The following is a 16,842-nucleotide window of genomic DNA, read 5'->3' on the forward strand; positions in this document are numbered from 1 at the left end:
ATTTATTTAAAGATTCTGTAACACCTATAATAGTATTTAATACAGCTCCCACAAACAATATTCCTCTCACATAGATGTAGTTATTTTTAGTGGGGATAAGGATATGACACATGCTACGAGATTCTAGCTAAGAAAATAAAAACAATATGGGCTCAGGTTTTCTTAGCAAGTTTTTGAACTGGGAAACAACCAACTTCCATATATCCAGGAGAAACTTAGCATGGGGCAAGGTGCCTTAGTTGATGTGCCTGATAAGCAAACTGTTAGTTGTCTCTTAGTATTATGTTTTCAGCTTAATGTAACAACAAAAGAAAGGTGTCACACTACTTCTCAGATAGTAACAATTGCAATCTTAGATTGTAATTGGGATTACAATTACAATCCCATGGGATATCCTTTATTAATGACAGCACAGTTCCAATGCAAAAGTCAAGCTTTATGGTTACATATCAGGATAGGTTCAGACCCAATTATGACCATGTTTAGCACTAACTTTTAACATGTTAAAGTTCTGATTCCTGAATGTTTTTCTCACTTAATATATTCCCTCCAATGACAAGTTGTTGTGTTTGGCTTCTTATGCTGAAAATATATGCCTGAATCCTATAACAAGTTATTAACAGTATCATGAATAGTTATTAAATAAATGCCAGCACTGCATGGAACTTACTGTCACCAACTCAGAACCATAAAACTACACACATATGCACAAAAAAAAAATCCCAAAGAGACCTATCATTGTACATATGAATACTGTCCAGGGTATCAGATCAATTATCAAATCCAAGGTCTCTGCTGTTTTGTCTTACGGTGTTGAATATATGAATGCTTCTCTATTACACTGACTTTTTTTGTATTATTTTCAAGAAATTATTAACTGGATTCAAAATCTTACACTTTTATTTCTAATTATAAAATCCAGATTAATCCAGAAAACACAAACCACATGTAACCGAGGTAGGTTTTTCACCTTAAGAATACATTGATTCTACCACAATTTAAAATTTTAAACACTGAAGAAAAAAAAAAAGACTACATTGCTCCACATACCTGCCTCTGGTACTTAATTTTCTGCATTTGAAACTACTTGAACAAGTGTGACAGTGCTAATCTACTATATTTAGTAAATCCCTTAGTACCTACAAATACACACCCAAAAGCCCTTTCCCCCTTCTCTAATGGTAACTGTTGTATAATAAAATTGCCAACAACTCTAGAAAGATGAAATAAAGATTACTGTAGCAATCTTCAATTAATTCATTTCAGAAATCAAGGAAGCAAGTCATGTTCATTTTAAGTGTGACAAACTTACTATTTTGAAAATGAGCTCATAAACACATTAGAACTTTGAATGTGCTTTATTATGCCACAAATTCCCAGATTTAAGAAATAGTATTTCTGAACAGGAATAATAATTTCACAAATACTATCACTTTATTGACAATAGACAAGTCTTTTAGGGTAGTGCACATGTACTTAACATCTACCTTCTAACAATCTCAACACTTCTTATAAATTTTCAGGGGAAACTGCAGCAGATCCTACTTTATTTTTCAATGGTTAGTGTAAAACTCTGTATGTAAAATAAATACGTATTTTAAGGAGATGGGAGAAGGACTGCATGTGAAATGCTTTGCCTAAGTTGTAAGGCTCCTGTCTTTACACTATCATTATGTTAACAAGGCCAAAATAAATCATTGCTAGAAATGTTCCCCCCAAAATTCTTAAACAGCCCAGTCTTTAAAAGTATTTAATAATTTTTTTTTTCTTTTGTGAGACAGAATTTCACTCTTGTTGCCCAGGCTGGAGTGCAATGGTGCAATCTCAGCTCATCAAAACCTCCGCCTCCTGGGTTTTCAAGCGATTCTCCTGCCACAGCCTCCTAAGTGGCCGGGACTACAGGCATGCGCCACCACGCCCGGCTAATTTTGTATTTTTAGTAGAGTCAGGGTTTCTCCATGTTGGTCAAGCTGGTCTCGAACTCCCAACCTCTGGTGATCCGCCCACCTCGGCCTCCCAAAGTGCTGGGATTACAGGCGTGAGCCATTGCGCCCAGCCTAATTGATATAATTTTTTAAAGTGAAATTAAGTGTTCCTTTATTTACATATGAATTAAATGGAAAATACAAAGTAATTTTTTTAATAAAACCCCACATACTAATATATTTTAAGGTTGGATACTAACAGCATTTTCACAAGATCCAAAGTGTGGATGAGGAACTAGGAAATAAGGACATGTGTGGCACATAACTAAGGGTAACTAAAGAAAGGTGAGTACCTCACAACCAAAAGCAGCTAACTATGCCTGGCATACCACCCTGTCATGTGGGCAGCAGATCACTGTTCCCATGCTGGGAAAGAGTCTCCAAGAAGGGAAGCCCTTATGCAGTAATTCTGCAACTATATTAAATTTGGTAATCTAACATTAAACTTTTTCGTGAGCAGTGAATACACACATGGTCATATAAAAACCGCCCTGGAGACCAGGTTAATTATTAAATAAAAGGGGAGAAATGCTGGTAGATAAAATTATGTCAATTCCAGGGTTTTCAATGGAATAAAGAAACAGCAGCAGCTGCTTCAAAACTAGGCTATGATCAGAAACCTCAGATGATAACCTTTAAAAATTCTGGAGCCCAGAGTCTAAAGCTAAACCTACATAGGCGCTACAGCCAGGGAGTTCTTTCTTTAAGTTCCTCAAGTGAGTCTGATGATCGGCCAAGCTCAAAACTTCTAAATTGGGGAAGGGAGAAAGCCAACCCTAGGTAAATGTAGAGACTTTTAGAATTCAACATTTGGGCCAGGCGCGGTGGCTCACGCCTGTGATCCCAGCACTTGGGGAGGCCAAGGCGGGCGGATCACAAGGTCAGGAGATCAAGATCATCCTGGCTAACACGGTAAAACCCCGTCTCTACTAAAAATAGAGAAATTAGCCGGGCGTGATGACGGGTGCCTGTAGTCGCAGTGACTCGGGAGGCTGAGGCAGGAGAATGGCATGAACCCAGGAGGCGGAGCTTGCAGTTAGCCAAGATCACGCCACTATACTCCAGCCTGGGCAACAGAATGAGACTCCGTCTCCAAAAAAAAAAAAAAATTCAACATTTGATACTTATCATTTACTCCACATTTTCCCCCAGCTGTCTCACCTTCTCTATTTTTCTAACAGTGAATAATAAAAGGGCTTGGCAAGTGAAGGAAAAAGTCAGTAGAGTACCCAAAATGGATTTGACTATATTCAAACCACTTTCACATATTAACTAGATAAAAGGATATCATACTGCTATTTGAAATTCAATCATCGAGCAAAAATGTCATAATGTCAATGTATTTTAAGGGAAGGGGGGGTTCTTAACATGAAAATGTAATACAAAAACAATTCTAATAATAATATTTAATACAAGAGAAAATTTGTATAATTCCTTAGAAGTAATTCTGTTTTTAAAATTTCAATGCTAGGAAGAAAATTCCTTAAAATTGAAATAGGGGAATATTCTCTCATATGAAAAAACTATTTTAGTACTATTTCTGCTTACATATTGTTTTGTATAAATGTTTTAAGTATGAATAACATTTTGGTTTTTATTTTAGTGTGCATGCTAATATAATAAAAATATGGATTTTTTTCTCCTACACTGACTTTGTACACTTTCCAGGCCTGAAGAACAAACAACTTTTAAAATATCCTATGTTCACTTGCAAACCTTAGAACAATAAAAAAAAAGTAGTACCTACATAAGAAATTTTACATTAAAATTAAAATTGTATGTTTTTCAGGAGTTAAAGTGATTCAATTTTTCAATATTCAAACACAAAATAGTAAATTTTTTTATTATAGCACAATTCAAGTATTCTCTTAAATTTATATTTAATCGACTAGAACATGACAGTGACTTTGTAAGAGGTTTCCTTTTAAAAGGATACTGTTACACAAAAGTATGACTCTATTACTCTAAATGCTTAGAATAAGTGGAAAGAAATGACAGTAGACAAAAACCTTTATGAGTGAGTCATCAACACATAAAAGGTTGCACACATCAGTAATAAGGCATGTGTAGGTAATATCCCAAAAGTATTTAAACTCATGTAAACAAAGACTATGTATATTCCTAAGGGAGAAAAGGTACTACCAAAGATGAAATATATTCAAATGGTTGTGACTTTAAACCATGTATTAGTTGAATACCACACAAAACCAAAAAGGTATTACCTATCATTTAATAACTGAAAGATATTACTTATTTGTGAGATAAAAGGTTGATGCTTTTTTTAAAACCAATAATGAAAAAGAAATATTTTGAAAACAAACATCCATTTTCTAGAAATAAATATACATGCTTAGTTATTTTAATGTATTGCAGCATAGGAATATTGTGCTAGCATTGACCATAACATTCAATCAGTAGTTTAAAATATTTTTTCCTCATTGAGTCTTGAATCTTCTACCTGGTCAGCTGACCAACAACTTTCAAAAGAGTTTTATTTTCCTGCTTTAGCTGTTCATTTTCATCTTCTATGTCATCTAGGTCCTTAAGAAAAAAAAAAAAAGATACTTTAAAAATACTTCAAAATATTTGATGAGAGATGAAAACACTTAATATACATTCAAAAATAATTCATACAACCAATTAATTTTGAAATGAGGGTAAGCTCTGAAAACAACTTTAGATGTAATATGTCCCACCAAAAATGAGCATCCATTACTTAAATCTTCATTCTTATAACAAGTCTATAGGCCAACTCTTAAAGATCTTTCAGTTTTTCTAAGGAAGCCAGAAGTCAGAACTTTAAAATTGTGAATCTTCCAATTTTCAATCATCATAAATAAGTTAGTGTTTTAGCTAAACTCCACTTCCCTTCCCTAAAACTGAGGCAGAAAAAAAAAAACTATCCATGCAAGCCATATGTGGTATTGAGCCCTAGGTTGCAACCTTGTATCAAATTAGGCATCAAAAGGTGCAGGTACAAGTTCTAGATGCACTTCTATCACTTTGTCTGATCTTTAAAGGTGTACAATGGGGATAACACTCTGGGGAGGCGACAAAACTGAGGCCTACAAAAAAGGGGATCTGGAGTATAGAGAGTTGATCTGGATCAATTTATATGTTGGACTTTTCTACGACATTTTGAAGCAAAGGTTTTAGCACTAAAAATAATTCAAAGCCACTAAATTAAGTATTCGCTCTCCAGCTTTAAAAGCATATGATCCACCTCTTTTTTCCCTATACTAATCCTTGTCCCAAATACACAACCATCTGGTTAAAAAAAATTCACCATAAGTTTTAGTTACAAGAAATGTTATTTCAAGACAGACCCTTTACTGTTAAAAAAGCAGACATTTTTAGATTTATTCTTGCAGTTTAAAGTTTGATGTAATCAATTTGAATCATTGCTATATAGTATAAAAGTTTTCTAATACATTTAATATATTGCCTTTGGATAATTAGGTAAATTATTTTAAAATTTACAAGATCAGAATTTGCATTTATTTACAAACTAAATGAATAATGTTGGGAAACATTTGTTTAAACAATAAAAAATATGGGATTTCTAAAATTACCACAGTTGAAATCTACCTAAAATTTAGAATTAAATGATAAAACATATTCATGTACCATTATTAGATTATAAACTCTATGAAGGCAGGGGTTTTATTATTCTTAAGGCCCACAGTGCCTAAGACAGTTCAAACCCATTAAAGGCATCAAAAATATTTGTAGAAACAGGTTGGGTGTGGTGGCTCACACCTGTAATCCCAGCACTTTGGGAGGCTGAGGCAGGCGGATCTCTTGAGGTCAGGAGTTCAAGACCAGCCTGGCCAACATGCTGAAACCCCGTCTCTACTAAAAATACAAAAAAATTAGCTGGGTGTGGTGGCACGTGCCTGTAATCCCACCTACTTGGGAGGCTGAGGCAGAAGAATCACCTGAACCCAGGAGGCGGAGGTTGCAGTGAGCCAAGATTGCACCACTGCACTCCGGCCTGAGCAACAGAATAATGTAATCAAAAAAAAAAAAAAAAAAACACTTTTCCTGTCTGCTTATACACCCCAAAGAAAATAAATCCTTCTATCAAAAAGACATATGCATGTGTATGTTCACTGCTGTGCCATTCACAACATCAAAGACATGGAATCAACCCAAGTGTGGTACATATATGTCATGGCATACTATAAAGCAAAAATAATAATAATAAATATTTGCGGAAACAGATAACCTACAGAATCAGAGAAGATACTCACAAACTATGCATCCGACAAAGGTCTAATATCCAGAATCAACAAGGAACTTAAATCAACAAGCAAAACACTATACAATCCCATTAAAAAGGGGCAAAGGACATAACAGACACTTCTTAAAAGAAGACATATGGCAGGGTGTATGTAATCCCTCACACCTGTAATCCCAGCACTTTGGGAGGCTGAGTCGAGCAGATCACTTGAGGTCAGACCAGTCAGGCCAACACATGGTGAAACCCCATCTCCACTAAAAATACAAAAATTAGATGGCCGTGGTGGCACATGCTTGTAATCCCAGCTACTTGGGAGGCTAAGGCAGGAGGATCGCTTGAACTCAGGAGGCAGAGGTTGCAGTGAGCTGAGATTACTCCACTGCACTCCAGCCTGGGTGATAGAGGAAGACTCTGTCTCAAAAAACAAAAACAAAACAAAAACACAAAACAAAAAGAAGACATACAAGCGGCCAAGAAACATGAAAAAATACTCAGTATCACTAACCAGAGAAATGCAAGTCAAAATCACGAGATACCAACTCACAGCAGTTGTGACGGTTAATATGAAGTGTCAACTTGATTAGCCAGTCAAAAATTGCTGTTAGTAAAAAGTTAAAAGACAACAGATGCTGGTGAGGCTGCAGAGAAAAGAGAATGCTTATACACCGTGGTGGGAATATAAATTAGTCCAGCCACCGTAACAAGCAGTTTGGAGATTTTTCAAAGAACTTAAAACAGAACTATCACTAGACCCATCAATCCCATTACTGTCTATATACCAAAAGAAAATGAATCTTTCTATCAAAAAGACATATGAATGTGTATGTTCACTGCTGCACCATTCACAATATCAAAGATATGTAATCAACCCAAGTGTCCATCAATGGTAGATTAAATGAAGAAAATGTGGTACATATATGTCATGGCATAGTATAAAGCCACAAAAAATAATGAAATCATGTCCTCTGCAGCAACATGGATAGAGGTGGAGGCCAGAATCCTAAGCAAATTAACTCAAAAACAGGAAACCAAACACTGCATGTTCTCACTTGTAAGCGGGAGCTTACAAGTGAGAGCTTACACTAAGCACACATGGATACAAATATGGGAACAACAGACACTGTGGACTACTAAAGGGCAGAGGAAGGTGGCATAGGTTAAAAAAAGTTACCTGTCAGGTATTATGCTCACTACCAGGGTGATGGGATCTGTATTCCAAACCTCATAATCACACAATACTCCCATGTTAACAAATCTGCACATGTACCCCCCGTATCTAAAATACAAAGTAAATATTTTTTTTTAATTTAACATTTTTAAATTTTTTTAATTTAGAATTTCTTAGATCAAATTCTAACACCAATATAGGAGTACTTGTATTTTGAGATGGGAGTCTCGCATTTTTGTCCAGGCTGGAGTGCAGTGGTGTGTCTTGGTTCACTGCAAGCTCTGCCTCTCGGGTTCACGCCATTCTTCTGCCTCAGCCTCCCGAGTAGCTGGGACTAGAGGCGCCCATCACCACGCCCGGCTAATTTTCTGTATTTTCAGTGGAGACGGGATTTCACCGTGTTAGCCAGGATGCTCTTGATCTCCTGACCTTGTGATCCGCCCACCTCAGCCTTCCAAAGTGCTGTGATTACAGGCGTGAGCCACCACGCCCAGCCATAGGAGTACTTGTATTGGAACCAAAGATGAAAAGCAGTCCACAAAAAGTAGAAAGACTTAAAATACCTGAAGTCAAATACTGGCTCAGCTGATTACTCTATATGACTTTGAGCAAGTTAAATTCTGAGTTCCACTGTCCTCATATACAACCTATAGTTAATGCCTCAGAGCTTTATTAGAACAAGTCGGCATATGATGAAGCCTCTCTCTTTTTTCTCCTTTCATGGTTGGAGTTGAGACTGGATAGTGGATTTGCTACAGTTTTCCCGGAAGCAGACTTATTCTTTCCTCAATCTTAGCCAAAAGCCTTCTAAAAGGCAAAATTATGGAGTCTCTTCTCATCACTGTTACCTAATAAGCAATTACAACTGCTTCTAGCAAATAAATTCTGGGGCTGAAAACAAAAAGCAGAGTTAGCTACAAAGAATATAGGGCTAAGGCTAAACCTAAAGTTGGGGATGCATTAAGTACAACTGGAGAAAAAAAGTGAAGATACACAGACATCTGGAATTTCTTATAGTGATAAAGTACCAATTTCAGGGCCAGGCACAGTGGTTCACGCCTGTAATCCCAACACTTTGGGAGGCCGAAGAAGGCAGATCACTTGAGGTCAGGAGTTCGAGATCAGCCTGGCCAACATGGTGAAACCCCATCTCTCCTAAAAATACAATAATTGGCCAGGAGTGGTGGCACGTGCCTGTAGTCCCAGCTACTCGGGAGGCTGAAGCAGGAGAATCACTTGAACCTGGGAGGTGGGGGCTACAGTGAGCTGAGATCGCACCACTGAACTCCAGCCTGGGCAACAGAGAGAGACTCCATCTCAAAATAAATAAATAAATAATTAACAATAACAATAATAATAATAATAAAGAGTACCAATTTTACTTTTTCTTTTTGTGGGGGGGGGACAGAGTCTTACTCTTGTTACCCAGGCTGGAGTGCGGTGGCACAATCTTGGCTCACGGCAACCTCCGCCTCCCGAGATCAAGCGATACTCCTGCCTCAACCTTCTGAGTAGTTGAGATTACAGGTACCCACCACCATGCCCAGCTAATTTTTCACATTTTTAGTAGAGTTGGGGTTTCACCATGTTGACCAGGCTGGTCTCCAACTCCTGGCCTCAGGAGATCTGCCCTCCTCGGCCTCCCAAAGTGCTGAGATTACAGGTGTGAGCCACCGCGCCTGGCCTATTTTAGTTATTTCTTGAGGCAACTCTCTGCCAGTGCTCTTATGTATGGTGGTGACAAAGCGCCTGTCACCTCCAGACTTTAACAAAACACAGAACAAATCCATAAATCAGTCTACCTCCGAAAGAATAAAATTAAGTGAGCTAAACTGGTAACTGCCCAAAGGAAATCAGTTTTTGGAAGAAAATGATACTTCTTACTAATTATTATTTCACTAACAAAAGAACAAAGTGAATAATGCAATTAATAATTTCTTCATATTTATATACTTTCATCGAATTGAAAAAAAAAACCCCTCTAAACCTGAAATATGGTGAAATACTTACTCTATTTAATAAATCAATTTCTTCTTTGAGTTTTCCAATCATTTCCTCTTTATCTTGCATCAGTCTCACAAGTCTTAGGTTTTCTTGTCTTTCTCGTACTACTTCCTGGTAGACACAATTTAAAAAACAGTAATTAGGAAGTAATTGGTTATTTGTAATATTCCTAAATGGCATATATCTGCCAAGTTTGGTAAAATATCTTACATACATGAAGATTTCCAATGAATTCCTTAAAATATTTGGTGAAGGAACAAAGATCCCACCACAAAAGGAGAATGAGGGGAATATAGGAGCTGTTAGGATGCTCCTGAGTAAAGCTATGTTTATACAAGTCTTTAACAAAACTAATGTAATAGACTCAATGATTTAACTTCATGTGAGTGTGTATGTATGTGTGACAGTGTTTCGCTCTTGTCACCTAGACTGGAGTGCAATGGCACTATCTCGGCTCACTGCAACCTCTGCCTCCTGGGTTCAAGCAATTCTCCTGCCTCAGCCTCCCAAGTAGCTGGAATTACAGGTGCACGCCACCATGCCTGGGTAATTTTCATGTTTTTAGTAGAGATGGGGTTTTGCCATGTTGGCCAGGCTGGTCTTGAAATCCTGACCTCAAGTGATCTGCCTGCCTCAGCCTCCCAAAATGCTGGGATTACAGGCGTGAGGCACCGTGCCCGACCTGTGATTTAACTTCTTTAGCTTATCACCACTGTAAGTTATGAACTACCTTATTCTTTAATGGGTATCTTGTTTGAAATAATTCAAAATTAATTTTTATTAAAAATACAAGGTTTAAGAAAAGGAGATGGCCCAATAGAAATTCTAAACAGAAAAACAATTATCCTAGTTTTACTTCTGGCTCTGCCAGTTAACTGATAATGGATAAAAAGAAGGAACTAAAGTAGATTACTGACTTTTAATATTTTTTTCTTTAAACAATGCAATACCTTTTGCAAAGAAATCTTATTTAGAATCCAAGGCATTGGACTTGCTCAGCCACCTTGGGGGCAAAAGGGAAGCAGAGCTCAAAAGGCCTTACCCAGAACTTGGCTTCTTTCCTCCTAAACCTCCTAGAGAGCAATCAACCATTCATATCCCTTAGCTGCTGCCAACTACTAGCAATTCAATCCAAACTCTTGTGGAACTCATGGGCAACTCCCTTCAAAACTAGTAGATTGCATATTACTAAAGTTTTAAATTTAAAATTATGAAATAATAGCCTGGGCAGAGTGGCTCCCACCTGTAATTCCAGCACTTTAGGAAGCTGAGGCGGATGTATCACCTGAGGTTAGGAATTCAAGACCAGCCTTACCAACATGGTGAAACTCTGTCTCTACTAAAAATACAAAAAAAAAATTAGCCGGGCATGGTGGTGCATGCCTGTAATCCCAGCTACTTGGGAGGCTGAGGCAGAAGAATCGCTTGAACCTAGGAAGTGGAGGTTGCAGTGAGCCAAGACTGCGCCATTGTACTCCAGCCTGGGTGACAAGAGCGAAACTCTGTCTCAAAAATAAATAGATAAATAATAAATAAAATTATGAAATAACAATTCCAAGAAGAAACTGTTGTTAAAGCTTAGAAATGTGACCTCAAAATAATCATAAATATTATAAAATAGAAACAAGTTTTAAAAATGAAATTTCTTTATGTAACATATAAATGAGATCTTTAATAATATAGAGAATAATCTCAAGTAAAACAAAACACATTTTCAACAATTACAAAAGTATTCAACACCATTGCTAATTTTAGGGGTTGAATGTCAGTGGCACAAACCTGAGACCCTACAGTTAATAAATTTATGCCAATAGTCATCTGACTTGTACAGAAAGACACTTTTAAACAGGCATATTCTTACACAAAATTGTTTCAAACATCAAAGATGGGCCTAATTCAGATTTACTCCTGTAATTTCTGAAGTGACAAATGAAAATCTATTCAGACAATATAATAAATACACAGTAGTATATATTTGCCAGCTCAGGCTTCTAACCACTTCAAAAACAAAGACTTTTAATATATTAAAGGTAACACTTGGCAGAATAGAAGCGCACATATTAAATATTAAGGAATATTATTTCCTTTCTCGCTCAGCTGCTATGAAACAAAAGAATTCTAATGGTATATTAATTTTATCAATCTTAACTAACTTATAATCCATACCTTTTCAAGATCTTCAATTTTCTTTTCCAGTGTGCTACTTGAAACCAGATTACCTGAAACATTTGCATCCCTGTTGTATCTAGGGAACCCACTTCTATCTGTTCGAGAATATCTACTTGAGACATCTTCTTCAGAGACACTGGTTGTGCTGTGGAAATATAAACATTTTATTAAGATCCCTAGTATTCAGTAAGAAAAACACCAAGAATATTTTCTATTCAGCTTAAAAAAATTAACATTCCCCAAGGACATATGGCTATAGTAGCAACTTATTTCTAACTGTAGAAGTTAATCATTATTCCAACACAATGAAAAAGTGTAAAAGTAGCATTAATTCTTTCAACCATTATCTACTGAGTAGGTGTTAAGTAATGACTGAGTAGGTGTTAAGTAATGAACACTGTTCTGGATGCTGAAGATGTAACAGCGAACACAAATGTGGACTCTGCCCTTGATAGAGCTTTTGGTTAAAAGGGAATATAACTAATAACAAATAAAGCAACATGATCAGTAAAACAAGGTCAGTGATGGATATTATGAGAACTATGATAGGACAGATCTCCCAGATTTTTTTCAGATGGGGTCTCACTCTTGTCACCCAGACTGGAGTGCAGTGGTGCAATCACAGCTCACCACAGCTTTGACTTCCTGGGCTCAAGCGATCCTCCCATCTCAGCTTCCTGAGTAGCTGGGACTACAGGTATGTGGCCGCCACTACACCGGGTAAATTATTTTGTATTTTTTTTCCAGAGATGGGGTTTCACCATGTTGCCCAGACTGGTCTCAAACTCTTGGCCTCAAGCAATCCACCCACCTTGGCCTCCCAAAGTGCTAGGATTACAGGAGTGAGCACTGCGCCTGGCCTAGATCTCCCAGACTATCTGTGTTGAAAAACCACTTTCCTTCTTCAAAATTCCAATCTTTCATGGACCAACACTTTTAAAAAGTAAAATTAAAATGAACTGCTGGAAAAGTAAAAGTTAAAAAGGTCATAAGTCCAAATGTTTCATTAGACTCAGACCCACAAAATTATAAATAGAAAAAAAGAAAAGAATTACATAAAGTGCAAATTCTCCACTGTAAGTATGCATACAGGCAATTAATACAGAAAATTGCTAGCACACTGATAATTTTGTCATGCTATAATTTTAATTTAATCAAAAGTTGTAACTAAAACAGCGATTCCTTAAACACCAATTCATGCCCTCTGAACAGCACATATGTCAGTATTTAAAGTTTTTAATGTAACAAATGAGTTTGCTTCTTGTTTGCCGTATTATTACTCCATTAAAAATTACCCCCAAACTTACACACATTTCTTATCTCAAAGTTCCCATTGGTCAGGAATTTAGAAGCAGCTTAGGTGGGTGATTATGATTCAGGGCTTCTCATGAGCTTTTAATCAAGATGTTGGTTGGGGACTTCAGTCATCTGAAGGCTTAACTGGGCTGGAGAATCTGCTTCTAAGCTCACTCACATGACTGATGACAACGGCCTCAGTTCCTCACTATGTTGGCCTCTCCACTGGCCTGTTCACCACATGGCAGCTGGCTTCCAGAGACAAAGTGACAGAACAACTGAGACAGAAGCTGCAGTGTCTGTCATAACGCAACCTCAAAAGGGACATACTATCACACTGACCTTATTCTATTGTTCACACATATCAACCTGGTATATTGTGTGAGATGATTATACACGGTGCAAACATTAGGAGGTACGGTTCACTGGAGGCTATCTTGAAAGCCAGTTACCACATTTGTTAATTAATCTATGTTGGACTGATGGCAATGCTACTCAACAAGGAATAATGTATATCTAAACTACTTCTGTGTTTTAATAGCACTCAGAGAAAACAGTCTCAAATGACAGAAATAGGAGTGATTTTAATGCAATTTCAACAAGCTTGGACATTCATTTTTATAAACTTTTTGTCTCAAATGCAGAAAATTTGCTTTTCAAAATTTGTTTTCAATCCTTTACTGACTTGTATCCATTTCCAATAATTTATCCAGCAAATTTACAGTTAAATCTAAAGTGACTTCTGGTTTTAAAAAATTGATTCCTCATCTATGAATTTCTTACCCATGGATTTTCTTGTGATAGAAAATAAAAGTGTCGTATCAAATGTCTAAGGTATTTGATTGTAACTTTTTCAAATGTGCAGTATCAAGATCACCATCTGCTTTACTGATAGTTGTTACTATATTGTTTTACCATTTATAACAAGCTAAGGTAACTTTCTCCTCAAATATCCAACTTTCCTTTTTGTCATCTGATCTTATCTGCCATTGAAAAGCCTTCTGGGCTCACTGCAACCTCCACTTCCTGGGTTCACGCCATTCTCCCGCCTCAGCCTCCCGAGTAGCTGGGACTACCAGCACCTGCCACCATGCCCGGCTAATTTTTTGTATCTTTTAGTAGAGACACGGTTTCACCCTGTTAGCCAGGATGGTCTCGATCTCCTGACCTTGTGATCTGCCTGCCTCAGCCTCCCAAAGTGCTGAGATTACAGGCATGAGCCACTGCGTCCGGCCTAATTTTTCTATTTTTAGTAGAGACAGGGTTTCACCACGTTAGCCAGGCTGGCCTTGAGCTCCTGACCTCGTGATCCACCTGCCCCGGCCTCCCAAAGTGCAGGGATTACAGCATGAGCCACTGAGCCCGGCTGACTGAAATTCCTTCTTTGCATGGAAAGCTAAGATCACTTAAAAAATAAACAAAGAATGAGGCTATCAGACAATAAGTCTAACTCACATATTTGAAAAGCTGGGGACCAAACTGGTTTATCTTGCAAAAACACCAAGAGTTCATCCCAAAGTTCGAATACTCTTGACTGAAAAGGTTGCTTTGAAGACAATGTACACCCTAGCATCTGATAACAGTTGATCAGCTAACTCCCAAACTACAGTATCTAATTTTTTAGAAACCTCAAATTTAATGAATTAGTGTTTAATAATTCACACTTTTAGTGAACTATACTGTGAATTCAGCTGATATAGCAAGAACACCATTTAGTTCAGCTGACAAAGCAAGACTTTCTCAATGAAAGAAGCAGGACACCAATTTACATTCTGGTACAAGCTTCAGCATGTTTTTCTTATCACTGTGCCTGCATAATTAGAAGATACTCCTACAAAAGTAAAGCAAAACTCCAAACCACATTTGCTGATACTGTAACCCTTTGCAAGTGTTATATAGTTTAGAGCAAGCTATATTTGTCAGCAATGAAGGTGAACTTCCTATGTTAGCAAAACCAATGTGTTCATCAAATTGTAACAAAAATTCCTTTGCTATCCTTATTTGTCTGAGAGTTAGTTTTCCATATCACCATCCTGTCCCTAAATACATCAAGCTATGGTGTTGCTGGAAAGTGGTACGGTACAGGAACTATCTTCTTTACTACAGATTCATCCAGCATTTCCAAGCAAACATATTTTATCTTGTCATTTGTATGCATTTTTTTTTAATGTTAGCAACCTCAAGTGAGACTATCAGAAACCCCAAAAATACTAATGATTACATGTGAAATCCTGAACATCTGCTCCAGTCATCTTTGTAATACTCTTTCAAATAATGAACTTGGTTTTGAACATATTTGATGAATTGGTTTTGAACATGTCATGCCTACAACTGTCATGCCTACAACTACCAATTAAATTTTGATCATTTTATATTGCTTAAATAGCCAGTGTACCTCTAAACAACCCACTTTGGTTTTAGCACTTTGCCCATCAATTATGGCTAAAAACTAAACATAAGACACATAGTACTTTCCAAGAAAACTAGTACAAATTCTTTTGATTTGTATCTCTTTGAAATTACTTCCATCATCATCATCATTTGGTTTACTACTGCTATCGCATTCAAAAAAGTGTATCTTTATCAATAAAGTCCAGTAAAGCTTGTGTTGTCATCAGTAAATCAGACTTATAAATAATATAAATTTTGCTTCCAGGATTTAACTACTACTTGTAAAAGATAAAATTCAAAAGAATGAAAAAGAGTTTTACATTTTTTAATTACTATATATTTTTTAATTATTTACGGGACAAGAATAATTAAAATTAATGAGATTTTAAAAATAAATGCTTTGTTTTTTGGCAGGGGGTGCGGGGGGATACAGGGTCTTGCACCGTCACCCAGGCTGATGTACAGAGGTGTCATCATGGCTCACTGCAGCCTTGAAACTTCAAAACTCCTGGGCTCAAGTGATCCTTCCACCTTAGCCTCCCAAGTAGCTGGGACTACAGGCATATGCCACCATACCTGGCTAATTTTTTTTTTTTTGTAGAGACGTGTCTTACTGTGTTGACCAGGCTGGTCTCAAACTTGTGGCTTCAAGCTATCCTCCTGCCTTGGTTTTGGGATTATAGGCATGAGCCAGCCACATTTTATTTAATTCTTATACATTTTAGGGTTACAAATGACTAACTTCAAAATGTCACACATTGTAACAGTCCTGCTGTGCATGATTAGCATGCAACTCACCACTGCACTTGAACAACTCTATATCCTGTTCACAGAGTAATCCACTGATCATGCACTTGAATGTGATGATGACAAGTCAAAATGCAATTCAAGTTGTGAAATGCTTATTCTCAAGTTCTTTTCTTGTCTTAGATTGATAACAAACAGTTCAAGGACTACACTTTGGGTACCACTATGTTAAGAGAAGGTTGAAACTTAAAAAGGAGGAGAAAAATGTGCAAAAACCTAGAAACTGTAGCCCATTTGAGAAACAGAGAACTCCAATATGGCTAAAGCATGGAGTGTAAACTTAAGAGTAGTAATAAATATGAGGGTGAAAAAGCAAGCAGGAAACCTGAATTTTTTTTTTTTTTTTTTTTTGAGAGACAGGTTCTCACTCTGTGGCCCAGACTGAAGTGCAGTGGACAATCATAGCTCACTGTAAACTCAAATTCCTGGGCTCAAGCAATCTTCCCACCTCAGCCTCTGGAGTAGCTGCATGTGCGACCATGCCCGCTAATTTATCTTAATTTTTTTTTTAGAAGTTAGGTCTTGCTATGTTGCCCAGACTGGTCCTGAAGTCCTGGCCTCAAGCAATCTTCCTGCCTTGGCCACCCAAAGTGCTTGGAGTAGAAGTCTGAGCTACCACGCCTGGCCCTGAAAGTTATTTTATGGAAGAATTTAAACCAAGGGTCTCCAAATATTATTCACAATTACATACCCATGTTGGTATGTATGTTTATTTATCTACCATTTTTATAGGATTTACAATATGACAATATAAAATAATCATCTGCATCCCAAAAATA

General features: G+C 37.1%; 1 protein-coding gene across 1 annotated transcript in view; it reads right to left on the reverse strand.

Annotated features, from left to right (window-relative positions):
• Positions 1 to 3,510: 3,510 nt before the first annotated feature.
• PAWR (PRKC, apoptosis, WT1, regulator) overlaps positions 3,511 to 16,842 on the reverse strand; it is a gene marked incomplete at its 5' end in the record, with an annotated part of 87,848 nt that continues 74,516 nt past the window's right edge. Inside the window, 3 exons of the mRNA XM_011981402.1 lie at positions 3,511 to 4,526; positions 9,407 to 9,511; positions 11,567 to 11,714. Coding sequence (XP_011836792.1) covers positions 4,440 to 4,526; positions 9,407 to 9,511; positions 11,567 to 11,714 — 340 coding nt within the window. The remainder of the gene's footprint in view (positions 4,527 to 9,406; positions 9,512 to 11,566; positions 11,715 to 16,842) is intronic.

The sequence above is a fragment of the Mandrillus leucophaeus genome, unplaced genomic scaffold (genome assembly GCF_000951045.1).
Source record: "Mandrillus leucophaeus isolate KB7577 unplaced genomic scaffold, Mleu.le_1.0 Scaffold225, whole genome shotgun sequence".
NCBI lineage: Eukaryota > Metazoa > Chordata > Mammalia > Primates > Cercopithecidae > Mandrillus > Mandrillus leucophaeus.